The sequence below is a fragment of the Phaethon aethereus genome (assembly GCF_964289735.1).
Source record: "Phaethon aethereus genome assembly, chromosome: 6".
NCBI lineage: Eukaryota > Metazoa > Chordata > Aves > Phaethontiformes > Phaethontidae > Phaethon > Phaethon aethereus.
Window position 1 is genome coordinate 7,750,571 of NC_138580.1, and position 20,760 is coordinate 7,771,330.

The window sequence follows — 20,760 nt, forward strand, 5'->3', positions numbered from 1 at the left end:
CCAGAGGAGATGAAAAGCGTTGTCTACTTCTTTTATCTTCCTCTGAAATGGAGGCAGTGTCAGCAAATGTCAATTGATGTGTAAGCATAAAGGGGAACCTGAGCATCTTGGAAAATGTTTCCACATGACCTTTCTCCAACTCCTTGACTGTTTTTTGTATTCATCCATTTGTTTGTTCATCTGTTGATGAAAGTCCTGATCTGTTATCATTCTAGTGTCAGCCAGTTCTGGGAACATTTATCTGTGTAATAGATAATTTCAGTTAAATATTACTTCTACCGTAATATAAGTATTGTGGAGTAACTGTTTCTGAAGCAGTTCCAGAAATGGAGCTGATTTGTAAGACAGTTGTCTTCCTCCTGTTAGTCTCTCCCAGCCTTGGGATAGACTGGGAATTTGCCCGGAATTTTATTGCTGTTGCTGGACCTCTACCCAGCACATTAGTAAATAGGTTGCATCTGCAGAACCAAGTCCTATCCAAGGAAGATCAGGGCCCTGCCATGGCTGAAGCCTGTGATTACCTGTGCCAACAAGATCTTGTGGCTTCTGAACTGCCCCAGTACTTCTCCCACCTTCGTGAGATTGGGGTGACGCATTACAAAATCTTCCTGCCGTGGGCATGCATTCTTCCGAGGGGGGATGCCACAAAGCCAGATGAAGCTCAAGTGCAGTGCTACCAGGAGCTGCTCGAGACCCTGCTTGCTGCAGACCTCAGGCCAGTGGTAGTTCTGCATCACCAGCGTGTCCCTAGCGCTGTGGCTGCGCAGGCCATGGGTAGGAAAGCCAACACTTTTGCTGACCTTTTTGTGGAATACGCAGAGTTCAGTTTCCATGTTTTTGGGGACCTGGTCGATGTGTGGCTCACCTTCAGCGACCTGCCAGAGCTCCTTAAAAGCCTGCCTTACAATGACCCCCAGTACCGAGCCCAGGCCCTAGCTGCTGCTCATGAAAGAGCTTACACTGTCTACCACGAGAAATACTCGCCAGCAGGTAAGGAGAATGGGGAGAGGGATTTTTTTCTTTTATATGACTTTTTCACAAATATTTTGTGATGGGATTAAATGGCAGCTGCCACATGTAATCTTTGTGAATGTCCTATCAGTGCTCTCAGAATTGCACAAAAATCCTTGAGCAACAGGTTCCTTCAAATCCCTTATTTTGATAATTGTTTTATAATTTGCTAGTAATCACATTTTACTTGAAATGATAGTCAAAATAGTTGGGGATAATACATATGTGTATGTGTGCATATTTATACTTAGTCTCTTAAGCATCAGGGAAGTATTAAGTAGCCTGTGGTTAATTTAAGCATCAGAAACCAGTGCTTCAAAATAAGTTGTAATACTTTTACATGCTTTTTCTCTAAGGGCTGTTATCCCTGTTCTCTTAAACACCACCAGATGCCCCCGATGAACTGTAGTCTCATATTGTTCCTTATACCAAATGTTAAATGTATTGTATAATAAAAGTGGGAATAAGACGAAGAATCTTTTGATTCCTGCCCACTCATCTCGTTTTCAAAGCCTCATTTCAATGTCATTGAAAACTGGGATTGCAATTGCTACCTTTTCAGTTGAGAGGAAGATTATGCCATCAGTCAGTGGCTGTGCTATAATCCCTTACTTGTGATGGGTGCCGGCTTTTTCATTAAGGCATGATGTGTTCCCAAGGAATATAGCTTTGAAGGCCCAGATCTAACTGAAGAATCAGGTCAAATTCAACTATTAGGCTTCCACCCAGAAGGTGGAAATCTTGGTGAATGTATTTAAAAAATCCACTTAAACAAAACAGATCATGGTTTAAAATTACATTTGTCATTTAATCAAAGTGAAATTATTTTATTTAACTTAAAAAAGTTATATAAACTAACATGAAATATTTACTTTTTAGCGGAAAATGAAAATTAATTATCTCTATCAATTACAAATTACTTTAAAATTACTCAAATCCAGTCTTACTCTATTTTTTTCTGTGTACAATCACAAAGTCATAATAATTAAGCTATTTTGTGGATAATAATATATTTTTGTGTACCTCTTCCTGACCCACAGAGGAAAGACTAAAAAATTCCTGAAATGTACCTCAAGCCATGAAGAAACAAGGCTTAAGAAATCTCCTGAGAGATAATAATAGTGTGAGGAAGTCTGTCTGTTTGACTTTCCTCATTGCAGACACTGGGATTTTTAAGTAATTAAATCTTAGCTCTACCTGTGTTACACAGAGCAAGAGAATTTCACCTCTTCTATGATGGGTACCCAGGATTTTCTAAGCAACTGTCCCCTCAGGTCTGCCTTCTTTGGGCTTGGAATTTATCTGTCCCAGGCAAAAAACCAGTACAACTGGCTAAGTCCTGTTTTTTTCAAATTTCTAATTAATTAATTAATTTTTAATTCCTGCAATTGTCAGAAATACTTTGCAGTACAGTTCACACTTTAGAAGTTGCTCAGCTTCCCCCCAAATTCCTGGGCTCCCAGCATCTCAGCAGCATTCGGCACAGAATTAAAAAAATAACCACTGTGAACCACCACAAAGGCATGAAAATTAAAGATATTACTTACAATTATGCACGGAGTGGAAAGGCACCCACTGGATAGGTGTATTCAGGTCCACCTTCCTGCAAGCAACAGTGCTAAAATGGTTATGAACCGTCATGATAACACAAGATTTATTGACAAAGACTCCTTGAACTCTGCCTTTGAATTTCTACCTTCTTCAACTCTCTGTTGAAATCATAGTGGGTGTTCTGAAATCAGCTACCTAGGGCACTGTCTGATGATCCACATCTTGAAAAATTTTCAACTGATTTTAAAGCAACTGCAATGAACTGAAATTTTTTACTTGTCCTTAACACACTACTAATGGACTGCCTCTTGTTTTTTTTTTCCCCAAGGTGGAAAGCTGTCCATTGCTTTAGGAATAGGTCATATCTTAGATAATGCTTCATCAGAATTGCTTTCAGTTTCTCTTCAGGTAACTCCTTAATAGAAATTATTTCCAAAATTATATAAATTTCATTTGCTTTAACTTGATTTTTATATATAGGATCAAGTGACCTATTGCAAGTTATATAAAATTTTAGCAAACTAATTTTGTAAATTTTTTTTTATTTGATTAGTTTGATCATGTGAAGCATGCTGATTTTCAAAATTACTTCAGCATCCTTTCTTGGCTAGTAAGCACTGATTAAGATATTTGGAGACATATTTGCTCTCATAATTGGCAATTTTAGCAATATACATGCTAAAATCACAAGGCATCTGCAAAAAGTATACCCATTATTATTTTCTTTGCAAGTCTACTTAAAACACCACCAAAGAAATAGATACTTTCTTTTAAATAACTGCTATTTAAAATACCTGCTTATTATGCTACAACACAGATGGAGCTATGCTAAAAGTGATCTAGTTGCACAGGGATGGCACAACATGAGGAGACCGTAGTCTCTACAAAGATGACATCTTTTCTGTAAAGACCAAAACCTCTATTAGCAGTTGTCTTCACCTAGAGGATGTTGATGTAGGAACAAATGACAGTGCAGGTTTTTTGCTTGGATTCATAAGCCTTCGAAATTTAGTAATAGGGTAAGCAATGTTGTAGGCATGGCATTTCAAGGATATAAGCAAGGTGTGGTTTGTAGGGAGAGGAAAGATGTTATATTAGATGAGCTGACTAAACTAGAAGAAAACCTTGGACTGAAAAATAAACTGAAAGCTTATCAGTTTTTTTTCCAACTTCATCAGCTGGTTTGATAAAAGAATACAATCTTTTCCCTTGAACTTGACTTCTAAGGGGATAAGGCTTGTAGTTTGGAATGATTAAAGATTTCTGAAGTGGACTTTCCCCAAATGATTATTGATAAGGCCAGCCTGAACCACATAGTTGCAAAGGTTTCTCTGTCTGATTAATCGTAGACTTCTTCAGTCTTGCTAATTAAAAAATCAACTGTAAATCATTAATACTAAATTCATAAAATACTCCTAGAATTTCATTTAGCTGTTTATATTTTAATTTGTTTAGAAGGACAGATACAAAATGCATCTTCCCATGCAATGTCCCATTTGTATTCATTATATTGTTCACGGATCCCATATAGCTGTATGACTTCTTGCTCCAGTAATGTATCTTTGTCAAACATTTCACAATTTCACATATTTTTAATGTAATACCTGCAAAAAAACCATTTTACTTCAGGATGATTCCTTTCCTTTTCTCATTTCCAGGATTCGGTAGACTTTCTGTCTCTCAGCCTTCAGTACTGTTGTGGAAATGAAACAGATTTCTTCAAGAAATTGAGTGAATTCCAGGTAATATTATGCACGGTGTTAAAATTGTAGCAGCAGACCACAGACCATAAATAGAAGGGGAATTTCATGTTTGTTGATGCATGTCTAAACAGTTCTGATTTGCTGTGAGAGCTCAGACAACAGCTACACTAGGAAACAGCTGCATACTGCTCGCTTCTCTATTGTTATTCTGACTTAAAAACAGGTGTTCGAAAGTGCTGGAAAGGATCATCTTGCTCAGTGCTCATTATTGATGTATTAACAATTAGAATGGCATAATTCTTTTTTCCAGGACTGAAAAACCTTCTCTTTCACATCTTAAGTATTTGATAAGCTGTTAGGCTAATACTTTTAAGCAAAAAGACACTATTTTATTCTAGCGTGGGTTTTGCAGTGGTACTACCACACTTTGCAACTCCTCATCAGTAGAGGCAGTGCTAGAAATGTTGTTGAGGATGAGTTTGTGAAAGGACTGGATCACATGGCCGCAACAACGTGAGTGGTGCTATAGGCTGGTACCTGATATTAAACCTCTGGTAGTGAACTGCGTTCTTAAAAGATATAAAATGAGAGTCATCCAGCAACTGGATGTTGCTGAATAAGGAGCTACCCATGTGATTCATTCTTTTTAGGGCCCCAGCATGCTGCAATTACTCTAAAAATCTGAAGTGTGTCAACCATTTATGGCAACAAATTCTTGCCAAGTAAACTTTCCAAAAAGGACATAATTGCTTGTGCCTTTTCAATGAGAGGTTGAGAGGTAGAACACCGAACGTTTTGTGCTTTGATTTGCCTTGGGCTTTTTTTGGATCAGAGAAAAATAGTGGGTGGTATTTAATGCTTACTCTGTTGATTTATGAATTTAACTTTGAAGAACTTTATCACAGATTCTCAGTCTTCTAGGTATTTCCTATTCTCTGTTAAAAGCAACAAATGCTGAGAGCATGGTTTTACTAGCTGGCTGGTACATCTTTTCCTATAAGTCTCTGACTTCTGGTTTTGCAGAATGTCTGGAAGGACATGGAGATCTTGATTTTTAGTCTAAAGTTCCTTGATTGTGGTTCCATGGAAGAGAATCCTTTCATACGAGTAGCTGCCATTGTTGCAGGTAAGTGAAATATTTCAAGAAGGAGGAGAGGTTTTCTTAGCTAAGCCCTTCATGGCAAATTATAGAGGAAATTCAAAATTGTCCAGTCCAGACCGCTGCTATTAGATGACATATCTTTCTTTATGGTTTCTTTCATAGTCGCCTTGAAAAATTAAGGGTGGACAGTGAGTGTTGAGGGAGGGGAAGCAGGAAATCTTCTCCAAAGCTTTTCATCATCAGCCTCAAGTTGCACCAGGGGAGGTTTAGATTGGATATTAGGAAAAATTTCTTCACTGAAAGGACTGTCAAGCATTGGAACAGGCTGCCCAGGGAAGTGGTTGAGTCACTATCCCTGGAGGTATTTAACAGACATGTAGATGTGGTGTTTAGGGACATGGTTTAGTGGTGGACTTGGCAGGGCTAGTTTCCAACCTAAATGATTCTATGATCATTTTTTAACATGAAATTGTAAGTATCTAATAAGAACACAACATACTCGATCTGAGAAAAATAGTTATTATTTATGAAAATCATCTTGTTTCTAAAGATGTAATTGTATGTACAAGTAGTGTCATGCAGTCCATGGCATCTAAGTTGTGACTAAGTCCATCACTTACCATTTGTTTGTTTTCAGCTATTAATAAAGAAGAGACACGTACAATTGGGTATGATGTTAATGAGTTCTTGGACTTCTCATCATCTCATGTTTTAAGGTACAGTGTTTATCCATTAGATCAGATACTATAATAAAATGGTGTCCTCTAGAAACCTGTGTGTATGCGGACACAAGACAGTTTTAGTGGTAAAGTCTGATATTAGTTCCTGAAAGGACTGGAAAGGAATGCCTTTCTGCTGAGCCCAGTCTCTTGCTGTTACAGACAAGCCTCTATACTACTGTTACAGGTGACGTAACCTTCTACTCTCTCATACTTGGATACCCAAATTGCAACTTCAAGCCAATAGTAACAACTACATTTTCCAAGGCTTCTGTTCTTTTCAAAAGCAAAACAGTTAAAAATAAATAAATAAGAATAAAATATAGACTTTCCTAGGAGAGAAGCCTACTGTACCTACAGAAATATAGATGTCATTGTGTAGGGAGATGCTAAGAATTGCAGAATCAGGATTGATTACTTTTAGCTTATCCCATGGAAACTCATGAGAGCAGTTGTAGCATGTGAAAATGCTACACGCTGCAAGGAGTTTGTTTGCCCCTTTGACCTAGCTGTAATGAATTATGAGAATCTACCTGCAAAGAACTGCGTTAGATATTTAGCTCTTGAGCTGCTCTGCAGTTAGTTCATTGCACTCCACCTTCATCTGCTAGCTGGATGACTGATCAAATGACAAAGCAACTACACTCTAAGTGGCTTATGTCAGCCGAATGGGAAGCAAATGATTCTTCTAACCTCCGTGTTCACAAGTTCTGTGGCACTGGCATCCACCTGGGAGATTGTAACTTCTTTTTATTTTATTTCCAGCAAAACAAATACTCTACAGGAAAACCCAGATGCTGTTCTTGCCCCTCGCTCCTCCTATCAAACAGTTTGGGAAATGTTTGCTAAGCAGTCTGAATTGGAGAGGGATTCTTTTCTGCAAGACGTTTTCCCAAGTGGTTTCCTCTGGGGCACATCCACAGGTGCCTTTAACATTGAAGGAGCTTGGGAAGAGGATGGGAAAGGAGAGAGCATCTGGGATCAGTTTGGGCATGCAGGTCATGTCTACATGAACCAAACAGCAGATGTGGCATGTGACAGCTACTATAAAACCAGCTATGACGTTTACCTACTTAGGGGTCTTCATCCCCAACTGTACAAATTTTCTGTATCCTGGCCTAGAATTTTCCCTGCTGGCACCAATGAGACCATCAACTCCAAGGGTGTTGATTATTACAACCAATTAATTAACCGGTTGCTAGACTCTAAAATTGAGCCCATGGTGACTCTATTCCACTGGGACCTCCCACAAGCTCTTCAGGTTCTTGGTGGCTGGCAGAATGACAGTATCATAGATGCTTTTGTAAACTATGCAGATTTCTGCTTTGCCACTTTTGGGGATCGGGTCAAGATCTGGATTACTTTCCATGAGCCTTGGGTTATCAGCTATGCTGGCTATGGCACCGGAGAGCATCCTCCAGGAATCACTGACCCAGGAGTAGCATCTTACAAGGTAGGGACACAGCAATAACTAGGATCCTGCAGCTGCCATTGTTGTGTTGTTTTCCTCTGATTGTTCTGTACTTATGTTCAAGCCTAATGTGGTCTCTGAGACAAGTATTTGCTTGTTGGATTTATGATACTTGCAAAAAATGCGGTAGTTAATGGGTGTTAGATGTCTTTATTTTTCTGTTCTGAAAGCTGGTGTTGATGGATAGCCAGATTCTTCTGCTTAATCCGAAACCTGCTATACTCTGGCTATGATTATTTGTTTTGTCAAGGTTTCTTCTTTTGGATGGAGATGACATTCTCACATGGGAGTAATCTCAATGCTTAAGAGTTCCTGTGCAAAGCAGTGTGACATATTCCTCTGCTTTCTGCCCCCAGGTGGCTCACACAATTCTCAAGGCTCATGCCAAGGTCTGGCACCTGTATAATGACAAATACCGTGCTCAGCAACTGGGAAAGGTGGGGCTGGTGCTGAACTCGGATTGGGCTGAACCCAAGACTCCAACCAACTCTGAGGATGTGAGGGCATCTGAGAGGTACTTGCAGTTCATGCTTGGCTGGTTTGCTCACCCTGTGTTTGTTAATGGTGATTACCCAGATATCCTGAAGGCTCAGATCCAGGAGGTAAACCAGCAGTGCTCCACAACAGTTGCACAGCTGCCTCTGTTTACAGAAGAGGAGAAGTCCTGGGTGAAAGGGACTGCAGATTTTTTTGGTCTTTCCCATTACACTTCTCGCCTGGTCAGTGCTGTGACTAATGGGACCTGCACACCAAGCTATGAGAGCATCGGGAACTTCTCCTTGCATGTAGATCCTTCTTGGACACAGACTGCCTCTTCTTGGATCCATGTGGTCCCTTGGGGATTAAGGCGGCTGCTGAAGTTTGTGTCCCAGCAGTATACAGGGACAAAGATCCCAATTTACATAGCAGGAAATGGTATGCCGACAGAAGGCGCAGGGGATCTTATTAATGACACTCTGCGAGTGGATTATTTCCGCCGGTATATCAATGAGGCTCTAAAAGGTATGGAGAAATCTAATTTTTTTCTTTTTAAATAATGTCAACTAGTTGTTCTATCACTTCCACGATGGTTAACTTTAAAACATCGCCACTTGTGTACTGGTATGAGGTCAGCTGCCTATTGTGTATGCAGTGTAACTTCATACACTTCAGCCTGTCTGGTGTCCAGGTATGGAACTCTCCATTCTGTTTACATGTGCGAATAGGTTTTTCATATATACGGATTAATGTATATGTAATGTTCTCAGTCCCTCTGTGAAAACAGTGTTTATATACTTCAGCTCACCTGAAGATGATTTGCCTGCAGGCAGGCTCTTGTCTACAGAGATCTCATAGATCAGGACTGAACGATGTCTTTACTGATTAAGCAGATCTAACTGACAGCATCCTGTACCATTTCAGGTTACAATTTTTAGGGAGATATTTATATCTCAATCATTTTGAGCAAGGTTCAAGGTATGCCTGTATCTTTGGAAACAGCTTATCAATTGACATAAAAATAATATTAGTAGCTGAAGTTCTGGACAGATACAGAGATTTGAGGTTTCAAATAGATACTTGACTGATACTGAAATCAATACTGTCAGGAAAACTTTATTAAATACACTGTATTGAATATGTTGGTCATTAGTATAGAGCATTTGATCTTCTTGACCTAGTTCTCAACATACTGATAGAAGTGTTAAAAGAGCTATGGAAAACACAGTTTAGCATTGCTGTTACGCCTCAGCAGGAGTAAAGAAGATGGACTGCATATGGGAAGTGAACTTTTCTGGAAGGAGAGAGATTTAGTGCTTTTTTGTAGGCAATGTGAGGAAGGATGCTGGGCTTGCCTCTGCTGGTATTGGATGTGCTGTTCTGCTAAAAGAAACTCTCTTGTGCTCAGTGAAGATAGGCAAGCACTAAATGCATGTAATGTTTCAGTTTAACTATAGTGTTAACTCTAAAAGAGCACCACATACCTAAATGGATGAATTGTGCTTGAAAACAAGAACACAGCGAAAGGGATACCAGTGGCACAAGTGTCCTGAACTCAAATATCTCTTGACTAATATTTCTTTTCTCATACCTTTTTATCACTAAGCATTTGACCAGCTCCTATTACAGTGATGACTGCTTTGTTTGCCAGATACTCTAATTGTTTGTTTGGGTTGGTTTTTTTTTCCTAAAAGACTGTTTGTAGATGTTTGGCTTATCACACTGTTACCCTCAGTTGTGGTGCTTGTGTTGTGCTGAGCTGTATTCAGAAAATGTTCAAATGAATAACAGTGTCTTGTACTGTTTCTGTGACAGCTGTAAAACTAGACACGGTGGATGTTCGGTCATATATTGCTCGATCCCTGGTTGATGGCTTTGAAGGCCCAGTGGGGTACAGCCTAAAATTTGGGCTACATCATGTGAATTTTGAAGATAGCAACAGACCAAGGACTCCCAAGGCATCTGCTTATTTCTATTCCAGTGTTATTGAAAAAAATGGTTTCCCATCCAAAGTCTTGGACAGATTTTCTACACCAGTGGTGTCTGACCTACCCATGCCATCAAAGTTACCAAATTTACCAGCATCAGAAGTTCCCTCCAAGGCAAAGGTTGTCTGGCAGAAGTTTTCATCTCAAACAGACTTTGAAAGGGACATATACTTTTATGGGACATTCCCAGAGGACTTTACATGGGGTGTGTCATCTTCTGCCTACCAGGTAGAGGGAGGTTGGGATGCTGATGGCAAAGGACCCAGCATTTGGGATAACTTCACCCATGTCCCAGGGAATATAAAGAATAATGATACTGGTGATACAGCTTGTGATAGCTACAACAAGGTGGAGGAAGATATTTACCTGCTGAGAGCCTTAGGGGTAAAGAACTATCATTTCTCCCTGTCCTGGTCTCGAATTTTCCCCAGCGGAAGGAACGACTCAATAAACAGCCATGGAGTTGACTACTATAACCGTCTCATTAATGGACTGGTTGCAAACAACATCACTCCAATCGTCACTCTCTACCACTGGGACCTGCCACAAGCTCTCCAGGACATTGGTGGCTGGGAGAGCAGCGCACTGATTGACCTGTTTGACAGTTTTGCAGACTTCAGTTTCCAGACCTTTGGGGACAGGGTGAAGTTCTGGATTACGTTCAATGAACCCCAAGACATTGCCTGGGTTGGCTATGGCGTTGGGGCATTTCCACCCAATGTCAATGACCCTGGCAGTGGTCCCTACAGGGTTGCTCACATCTTACTGAAAGCTCACGCCAGGGTCTACCACACATATGATGACAAATACAGAGCGAGTCAGGGAGGAGTCATCGCTCTGTGTCCCAACATTGGCTGGGTTGAGCCGAAGACACCAAGCGACCCCAGGGACATAGAAGCTGCAGACAGGTACCTGCAGTTTTTGGTGGGATGGTTTACACACCCAGTTTTCAAAAATGGGGACTACCCCGAGGTTATGAAGTGGAAAGTTGGGAACAGGAGTGAGCTCCAGAACCTGCCATCATCTCGCCTACCGGTTTTCACAGTGGAGGAGCGTGAATACATCAGGGGCACGGCAGATGTTTTCTGCTTCAACACCTACACCTCCAAAATTGTAACCCATGCAACGACCAGGTTGAGGCCCGTCTCTTATGAGTATGACCGGGAAGTTTTCACAAGGGTTGACAGCTCCTGGCCTTCCTCAGCTATTACTGATCATCGGGCTGTGGCCTGGGGGCTGAGGAGGCTACTGAACTGGATCAAAGAAGAGTATGGAAATCCCCCAATATACATAATTAAGAATGGGGTGGGGATAAAGACCAAATCAGATGTTGATGACAATACCAGGATATTTTACTACAAAACATACATTGATGAAGCTTTAAAAGGTACCCGTGTTTGCTTTTGTTCTGTTAGTGCTGTGTGTCTCCCCCCTAGATTTCTGATTACTTTCTTCCTCTGAGTAGTAGTTTTTAAAAGCAGTTGATAACTTTGGTTCAAAGGTCTTTAAATATTCTGAACACAAGAGAAACATGTTTCTTTTTGTAATCTTTACATGGCCATTTGTATCCTCCAAATATGAAGAGTCTCTTACAATCTTAGCTGTTCAGTGCCAGCTTTATGAAGCTGGAAGCATGTATGTGCTTGCATGTGAATTCCTTGTGGTTCATTTAATGTGTGATTATATCACTGATGCTCTTCCATTTGTTTCTGGTCTTTCAGCTTACAAATTGGATGGTGTTAATTTGAAAGGATACAACGCTTGGTCTTTTATGGATAGCTTTGAATGGTTGAATGGTTATGATCCAAGATTTGGATTGCACCAGGTTGATTTTGACAATCCCAACAGGCCAAGAACGCCAAAGCGCTCTGCTGTGTACTATGCAGAAATCATCCGCAGTAATGGTATCCCATTGCCAAAAGAAGATGAATTTTTATATGGAGAGTTTCCAGAGAACTTTTGGTGGAGTGTAGCAACATCAGCATATCAGGTTAGGAAACCAAGACTGACAAAGTATCTGTGGACAGTTAATTCATTTTGGATGAGACACCTAGGGCTTTTTTAACACTAGGCTTTACTGTAATTTAGGGTTAGTGTAACAACTGCAGTAAAATGGTGGAACTTGGGGATGTTTAAGGGCATGGTTATACCACAGGAATTGAGACAGCAGCATGGGCTTCACAAGAGTCAGCCACCATGGAGCGGCAGGTGAACTGAAACAATACCTGTTCTGTGATATTGTACTTTGCTAATACATCTTGCCTCGAGGCCCAAGAGGTCTTACTAGGTACAGAAAAAACATTACTATTTCTTGTCTTAAGCTGATATGTCAAAATATTGTGTGATGCCACAAAGACTAACAGGCTGAATTCTTTACTAGGCCAAGACCTAAAACTGTTTACTAACAATTCCCCTCCCCATCTTCAATTACAGATTGAGGGAGGATGGAGAGCAGATGGGAAAGGACTCAGTATTTGGGACCAGTTCTCTCACACGCCCTTGAAAATCAGCAATGATGACACTGGAGACACAGCTTGTGACAGCTACCACAAAATTGAAGAGGATGTGGAAATGCTGAAAAGCCTCAAGGTGTCTCACTATCGCTTTTCAATCTCCTGGTCCCGCATTCTCCCAGATGGGACCACCAGATACATCAATGAAATGGGACTGAACTACTATGAAAGGCTTATCGATGCTCTTCTGGCAGCTAACATTATGCCACAGGTAACTAAAAACGGTAACTTTCAGGTAACTAAAAAATAGCAGAACCCAAGTCTGATGCTCAGACCATGTGTGTGTGTCTCCATCCACGCCCTGCTTCATAGAGAAATTGTTTTTTATTGTGTTCTGCAAGGAAACATGTTTTTTTGCATAAGCAAATGAACTGGGAATATGTTAGAAATTACTACCCAGAAAGATCACAATTACCTTCTTGTCCCTTGTGTGCTTGGAAGTGGACTCTGCAAGGATGTACTCGGTGATCTTTCCAGAGGCTGAGGTGAGGCCAACCAACCTATAGTTCCCAGGATCTTCCTTCTTGCCTTTCTTGGAGATGGGTGTAACGTTACTCTTTTCCCAGGAGTCAAGAAACTGCACTGATCAACATGGTTTGTCACATACAATGGACAGGGACCTCCCCACTGCATCAGTCAGCTCTTTCACCACTGTTGGGTGAATCTGACCTGTTCCCAGAGACTTGGACACATGTAGCTTTTTTTCTGCTTCTACCTGTTATTTCCCCACTGCTGGCTGGCCCTGTCCTCCCTGAACCATGCTGCTACATGCAGCAAGTGTACATGGCTGCACCAAACGCTGAATCCATGTGTATGCACGCCATCCAGGGGGCACTCCGGGAATATCTACACAAGCGGATCATGCCTGAGCGAACCTGTGCCTTCATGGCAGTGCTCTAGACTGGTCCAGTGGATGTACCAGCCCAAACGGGTGTTCTGTTGGACTGTATTTCATCTGAGAGTCAGTGCAGGCACAGCAGTTCTTTTCTTTACTGGTAAGTTCTTGCTATCACAAGGTTGTGGTGGTTTTTGGTAAAAGCTTCATCTTCACCATCAGCCAGACCCTAGAGATAGTGATTTCCCCATGTCCTAAAGAAACTGAAACACTGGCAAAAAGGTATTTTATTTGAGTGCACGAGTGATCGCTACAAAGTCAAACACCATTAGGAACAGGTAGCTTCAGATAAAGGCAAAGTTCATTTATGTTCATAAATGAGGCTGGGTTATCATCCTTATTTCTGAAAGTGAAAGAGTGACTGGTCGAGTCCTTTCTCTTGCTGCTTTTTCCACAGGTAACGCTCTATCATTGGGACCTCCCACAGGCACTGCAGAACTTTGGTGGGTGGGAGAATGATACTATAGTTCAGAGGTTTAAGGACTATGCTGAGCTCCTTTTCCAGAGACTGGGAGACAAAGTGAAATTTTGGATAACCCTCAATGAACCCTACAACACCGCATATATGGGCTATGGCGTTGGCACAGCTGCTCCAGGTAAGACTGCTGGGCATAACCTCAGAGCCTTCTCAGCACTGTAGGCACAACTCTGTTTTATGATTCAGCAGAATAGATGCTAGGGACTTGCAAAGGTAGAGCAAGGAAGACAGTGTTGCGGGTATAAATGGGGTTTGGACTGCTGTGGGGTGGTGAACAGGTCCTTCTTTCTCTTTGCCTGTCCCCTCCAAGACGTACCCTCCTTCTTGCACTCCTAACCCACCCCTCCTTTGCAGCCTCCAGATTCCACTTGCTGCCTGGAGCAGACCCCATTTCCAGAGCAGCTCCAGTGACTGTGGAGAAGGGTTAGGGCTGGAGGAGGGCCAAGCTCAGCTGTAGGGTAGAAGCAGGGGAAGGGGAGGGATGAGAGCTGGCCTGAGCACACAGCTTTCTGCTCTCCACGCTGGTGGCAGCAGCCTGTCACCGGGGGTGGCAGCCCTGCATGGGCAGAGAGCTGAGCCAGCCCATGTCCCACCACTGGGGGAGGAAGGGGTGATGCGGATCCCGCACAGCAGGACGATCCTGCCCACTGCGGCTGCACCTTCAGCTGTCTCTGCTGAAGCAGTGATCTCAGCCCAGGGCTGGGCCTGAGGGCACCAGGTGCTGCACCTTTATTCATTGACCAGCGGATGGTTCTGGGTGTTCTGGGCGTTGTGTTTACCTGGGAGCAGCCAAGGAAAAAGCTGGGAAGTGCTGCTCCACTGCCTGTGCTGTCACTGTCTCTGCAGGCATCTCTGTTCGGCCAGGACGAGCCCCTTATGTGGTGGGGCACAACTTAATAAAGGCCCACGCGGAAGCCTGGCACCTTTACAATGAGACCTACCGGGCCAAACAAGGAGGATTAATCTCTATCACCATCAACTCTGACTGGGCAGAACCAAGGAACCCACACAACCAGGAGGATATCAATGCTGCCAGACGATACTTGCAGGTACAGAGACACCCAGTCACAGCTCGCTCTGCTGCTCCTGGGTTTGTTCATGGTGGCACCCCCATCCTGGGTGCTGGAGATGCCCAAAACCTAGGTCAGCATCTCACTGTGACAGCATGAAAGAAAAGCATGAGCCACATGCATCACTGCAAGGAAATGTATCACCCTCTTCTGGTGCCTGATCAAGTATGCTACAGAAATGAGACAAAATATGATTGCAGTGCCAAAAGCTTATTAAATTTTCTGCCATTAAATGGGCATTCCTGCATATCTCCATGTTCATTATAAATTCAGGTACTATATATAAAGCAGCACATGAAGAGGAATGGTTAAATCCCTTGTTTTGATACATAATTTATCCTTCTCCCTTATTTCCTGGCTTAGTTTTTTCTGGGTTGGTTTGCTCATCCCATTTTCAAAAACGGCGATTATAACGAAGTGATGAAAACGAGGATTCGGGAACGCAGTCTGGCTCAGGGTCTGAGCAAGTCCCGGTAAGAGCCCAGGCACATATTTGCTTTTTTTTCTTACGTGCTGTGCTGAAACCTGCTTTTCTGAAAGAAGTACTAGATTTCAATGATTCTATTGAAATGTTACTGTAAAAGTCTTACTGTATCCTCACAGAAAAATTCTAGTATATGTTTTGCCTGTTCTGTCTTTACCTCTCTTTCAAACTACGTTTACTAATATATCTTTGGGGTAGTAAGTTGATAGCTCAGAGTAATACAGTAAATGCTCTGCATTAGACACCGTGCTTTACCCGACCATGGTAAATGTGTTTTAACTGTTCTTAAAATGATGTCCTGAACTCGAGCACTGAGAACTCTTTGATGCCTCTGAATTATGTTTCCTGTTTTCCATTCCCATTCTGAACCCTGTTGTGCTAGCAGTGCTCCACCATGAATGTTTTTCCTTTCCTCTGCCTTTTCAGGCACATACAAGGAAAGCACTTTTTTTCCCTCTTCACTTTAATAGCAATTTGATGGGGTATATTAGATCTGGGGCTATTCCTGATCATTTCCCTCTGAAAATGTGAAAGACCACTTGTTTTGAAATGAAGGAGGTGGTAGCAGAGTCGGTGTACGCTCTGCAGAAAAGGCAGGTCTCTTCAAGATTTGAGTTATGCTTTTGTATGTGCCTAAAACACTTGTATTCTTGGGCACTTTTTTTCATGTGTTATTTCTTCTCTGACAGTTGCTGCCGTTAAGACCACAAAGTCACTGTGTGTTGCTTTTATGAGATAGATAACTTGCCCGAGCATCTCAATCTGGGGAAGAAGTCCTTTCCTCAGTCTAAGACTACAAACTTTCAAGCATCACCAAATTGCCAGGAACACTGGCTGCATTTTCAGCAGGATTCTCTCCCTCTTCTGGCTAAAAGACCCGAGACCTTACTCCCTGCCCTGGATGTCCCTCACTCCATTTCTTACTCTGTGTAGGGCTGCAGATCCCAAAGGGTGATGCTCTTCTCTGAGGAGGCCTCCCTTTTGAAGGGAACCCAAGCACTTTGGGTTTAAATGGTAGAGTCCACACACACAGCCTAGTTCACAGTTCCTCCTGGGTTTTCCCAGGATCATGGTACCTCCCCTTGTGCTTGCGGTACTAGTACCAGGGATACCAGCATTACACACGGAGTGTGGTCAAAGTGTAGATCTTGGTCTGAAAGCTCAGAAGTTTTTATTGTTTTCTGTGTAGAAGCCAGAGTTTGAGATAACCCAGTATTAGCTTCTGCTGTGACTTACCAAGTACTACTACTGCCACACAGAGAAGGGCTCCTTCTCTGTAGCAGATGCCTGCTCCCCTGCTGCTGTGAAGCACACCTTAGCACAGGTGGCTGGCTACACCTTCAGTGCATGCAAGCGGGAGTACAGTGTTTTGAGGGGGCTTGTGACAGCTCCCCTGAGCAGGGAGAGGACCCCCTGGATGTCACTGGCTGCTAGGTGGTATCATTTTGTGTTTCCCTCAGCCAGAGCTCGTCATGCTCTTGCGGGGTGGTGGCCTGAGACAGGCCTGACTGGGCACGTACTATTTCTTGTCTTATAAAGCAGGATAATGGTGAAACATCTTGTTTGACCATGAGCAGGACCTCTAAACATCAGGTGTCTCTTTTCTGGTCAGTGAAAAGTCTGTTCCTCTCTTGGAGAACATTAGAGCAGGCAGCATGAATTGCGTATTCTAGCAAAAGCTTAGTTTATTTTATATAACAGGACTCAGGAGGGGTAGAAGCAAAAGAAGGGGAAATCCTGAGAAGACTTACATTTTGAGGGGTTTATGCTTTTCTCTGTTTTCTATTACAGACTTCCAGAATTTACTGAAAGTGAAAAGCAAAGAATTAAAGGCACATATGACTACTTTGGTCTAAATCATTATACTACAGTTTTAACATACAACGTGAACTATCCTGCTGGTGTTCTGTCTTATGACTCCGATAGGTGAGAGATGAATGTAAATTATTGGTCAAGTAAAATATGCGCACCTGGCACCTGGGCCAACTGAGCCATGTAAACTGATAGCAGATAAAGTTGAGACAAATATTTTAAGCTGTTATAACCAATACTAGGGAAAATATCCCCAAACAGTACCTTGTGGTGCTGCTGTTTTCACAAAAGTCCAGTGACAGCCCTTTTTTTACAACCCGATGATAAAAGTGAATGTTTAAAACTGAACAAAGAAAATTAGAAGATCTGGTAAAGGAAGAAATCTGCAATTCTGAGTCTCACAGCTTGCCACACCACCTCTGGTTCAGTTTTCTGCAGCGCTCAGCCCTGCAGCAGTGAGGTGCTAGGCACAGCAGCAGGCATGCGGGACTGCTCCCTTGATCAGTGTGTCCTCCTCTGCAGGGGTGTAGCATCAGTAACCGACCGCAGCTGGCTGAACTCTGGTTCCTTCTGGCTAAAGGTGACGCCCTTCGGTTTCCGAAAGATCCTGAGATGGATAAAGGAAGAGTACAACAATCCTCCGATTTATGTGACTGAAAATGGGATCTCGGAAAGGGGAGCCTTAGGCTTCAATGACACTTGGCGAACACATTACTACCGGAGCTATGTTAACGAAGCACTGAAAGGTAGGAATGATTATTTAAATCTGATCATCCAAGTCTCTAAGAGAGCAGCAGTGTCTTGCCACAAGACTGACGTGTATAAAACAATGGGCTGCAAAGAGCTGAGAGACCATTGCCACCACACTTGCAAGTTACACATTCACATGGGTTTACTCTGTGTTCTATTCTGAGAGCCTTTCGCTTTAGCAGGAACTGGCCATGGATAACCACGGCTGTGCAGGAAAAGGTGATACAAAGGAAGAACAAAGCCTGGGTTTAGTGGTGTAACTGCAGCTTCTTTGTATAGCTGCATCTGGCAAGAGGAGGTACTTGATGAATACCTGTTTTGACTTCTAGTTTGACTACTGCTGTCTCTACAAACTGCATCTTTTTAAAAAAACAGAAAAAAACCAAACCCAAACCAGTTTCAGTTACAGCAGTGGTCAAGCAACAGCAGGGAAGGGCTTTTTCAGATACTTTTCTGACATACTAGGAGCTGCCAGCCCAATGTTCAGAAAGTGCTCGTTTACTGCCCCACAAGCACTTGTTTAAGCAACGGTTGCATCTTGATGGCTTTTCTTCTCCGTTCCTAAACCTTTGTTTATTGGACAAAAGCTTTGATTTTTGGAGCATATGAAAGCAGTCTCTAGTACTGGCAGGGCTGACCCTGGTGGCTTGTCAGCTGAACTACCTCAAACCTAAGGCAAAGTGTGAGAGGTGGGAAAGGGGAGACGGCATAAGCAGCGAGGCCAACGTGGCAATAACCTCACTGTGCTTGGCACTCTGCTGCTGCATAGGGTCCTGGAGCATCTTTGTGCCACTGCTGCTCCAGTGGCGATGCCTCCCATCAGCTGGCTGCACAGCTAACCTGTTCTCTCTGGTCCTCGTAACAGCTGTTGTGCTTGACGGCGTCGACTTACGAGGCTACACTGCGTGGACACTGATGGACAACTTTGAGTGGGCAGTGGGCTTTGATGAAAGGTTTGGGTTCTATCACGTGAATTTCACAGACCCCGACTTGCCACGGCGCCCCAAGGCCTCTGCCAGGTATTACTCGCAGATCATAAACTGCAATGGGTTTCCTGACCCAGCAAGTGGCCCACATCCCTGTCTGGAACTGGGGCCTGAAGGTAAGTGATACAGCAGAAATTGTACTTGTCTCTGTGTGTGTGCATCCAAGTCTAATCCCAAAAGATTTCCATAATCTATAGTCATTAAAGACACCACCATCTTCTGCAGTATTCTTTTTATGGGCTCCAGTAGTGCACTGACCAGTCATCAGTCTTTGTTACAACTGAAGACATTCATGTGGAATTACACCATTTCTGTCTGCAGAACCTGAACTATGACTAGATTTTGTGCAATAGCACCTCGATACATGCCTGTCTCCAAAATGCAGCAAAAACATTATTCCATTCTACTTTTCTCCAGTTAGCAGAATTGCCCAAGACACTTCCCAAACCACACACATTCAGTAATTCCCACATCATTTTTTCTAAACAACAATTGAATACTTTATACAAGTCACTGATTCATCATTTACGTTCTCTGTTAGTGTGGTGTGTTTAAATAATGGTTTTTATCAGCTTTTTGGGATGACCATGGCTGCCAGAGAATACTTGCCTCTCCTGGAGTCTCAAGAATTACAGTGTGAGCCTCAGTTGTACCTTTAGTCTGAGCTAGAATTGTGTCAATCACTGATCCCCAATAATTACAGCTACTGCCAGAGTCCTGAATAGCAACAGCCCTGTACAGGCAGGAAGCAGCAGTGCACATGCACACACAAAAGTTCACCCCAGGCTGCGTACTAATACTTTCTTATTGTTTTCCCATGGACAGTGACACCAACAGACACCACACCAGGACCATCTGACAGCGTGCGCTTTTTGGGGTTAGATTTAACATCACAAAGTGCAGAAATAGCGCTCTATGTGCTTTTTGCTCTTTCTGGAGCTGGAACATTGGGCTTGGCTCTTCTTGTGTATAGGTATGGAAAACTATCCAAAAGATCCCATAAACAATCACACATGGAACTTAGTAAACTGTAGAGTTTCCACTTGCTAAAGTGTTTGTTTGTTTTTTTAATTAAAAAAAAAGTCTCCAGCACCAGGAAAAGAAACTTAGTGCTTGAACTACTGCAACTGTGTCTTGCCTTAGAGATGGCTCCCCATCATTCTGTTTGCTTAACTACTTTGAAATAAAGGAATTTTTTTTTTCTATGGTAACTGTCTCTTTTTCTCTCCTGGCATTATGAATTTGATTTCTTAAAAACGAAAGTAAAGTTCCTTGTTCCTGTCTGCATAAGGGTTCTGAATTTGAACTTTTATCTGTTCTTGCTTCATCATCTCCCCTTGGATGATGCAGGTCTCTTCAAGGGATCTGAAAGCAGCCCCTAGATGCTCTACTGCTTCTTAGTGCTTTTAAGACAAGTTAGTATCTATCCTAGTGAAAACAGGTCTAGGAACATGTACTGTTCTATTGCAGCTATGTATCAGGTTTCCCGCCGCCTTTCCTTTATTTCATATACAGTATTTTTTAAATTATTAAAAAAAAAAAGTGGCTCTAGTCCTATGCCTTCACATTTGAAGAGAGTATGATACTGAATTAAATATCCTATAAACAGGAACACGTAGTATTTAGGCCTCTAACAATGAGACACACAGGACCTGCTGGGGCAGAGGTTGACAGCCTTCCATGCAGGAAGACTATGACCCTGCCTCCAAAGTAAAAGCTTCCAGGCTCTTGTGATGCAGCTTCCTGCTAA

The 20,760-nt window shown here is 42.4% G+C and overlaps 1 protein-coding gene across 1 annotated transcript; it reads left to right on the forward strand.

The window, feature by feature from the left end:
- Positions 1-326: 326 nt before the first annotated feature.
- On the forward strand, positions 327-20,044 carry LCT (lactase; the record flags this gene model as incomplete). Its single annotated transcript, XM_082001165.1, has 17 exons — positions 327-990; positions 2,891-2,970; positions 4,221-4,304; positions 5,289-5,391; positions 6,005-6,083; positions 6,852-7,539; positions 7,914-8,559; positions 9,850-11,409; positions 11,744-12,012; positions 12,456-12,746; positions 13,828-14,026; positions 14,755-14,957; positions 15,342-15,451; positions 17,254-17,388; positions 17,797-18,020; positions 18,890-19,126; positions 19,836-20,044. The coding sequence occupies 17 exons, from the start codon at positions 327-329 to the stop codon at positions 20,042-20,044; spliced, it is 5,781 nt and encodes a 1,926-aa protein (XP_081857291.1).
- Between the last annotated feature and the right edge of the window lie 716 nt (positions 20,045-20,760).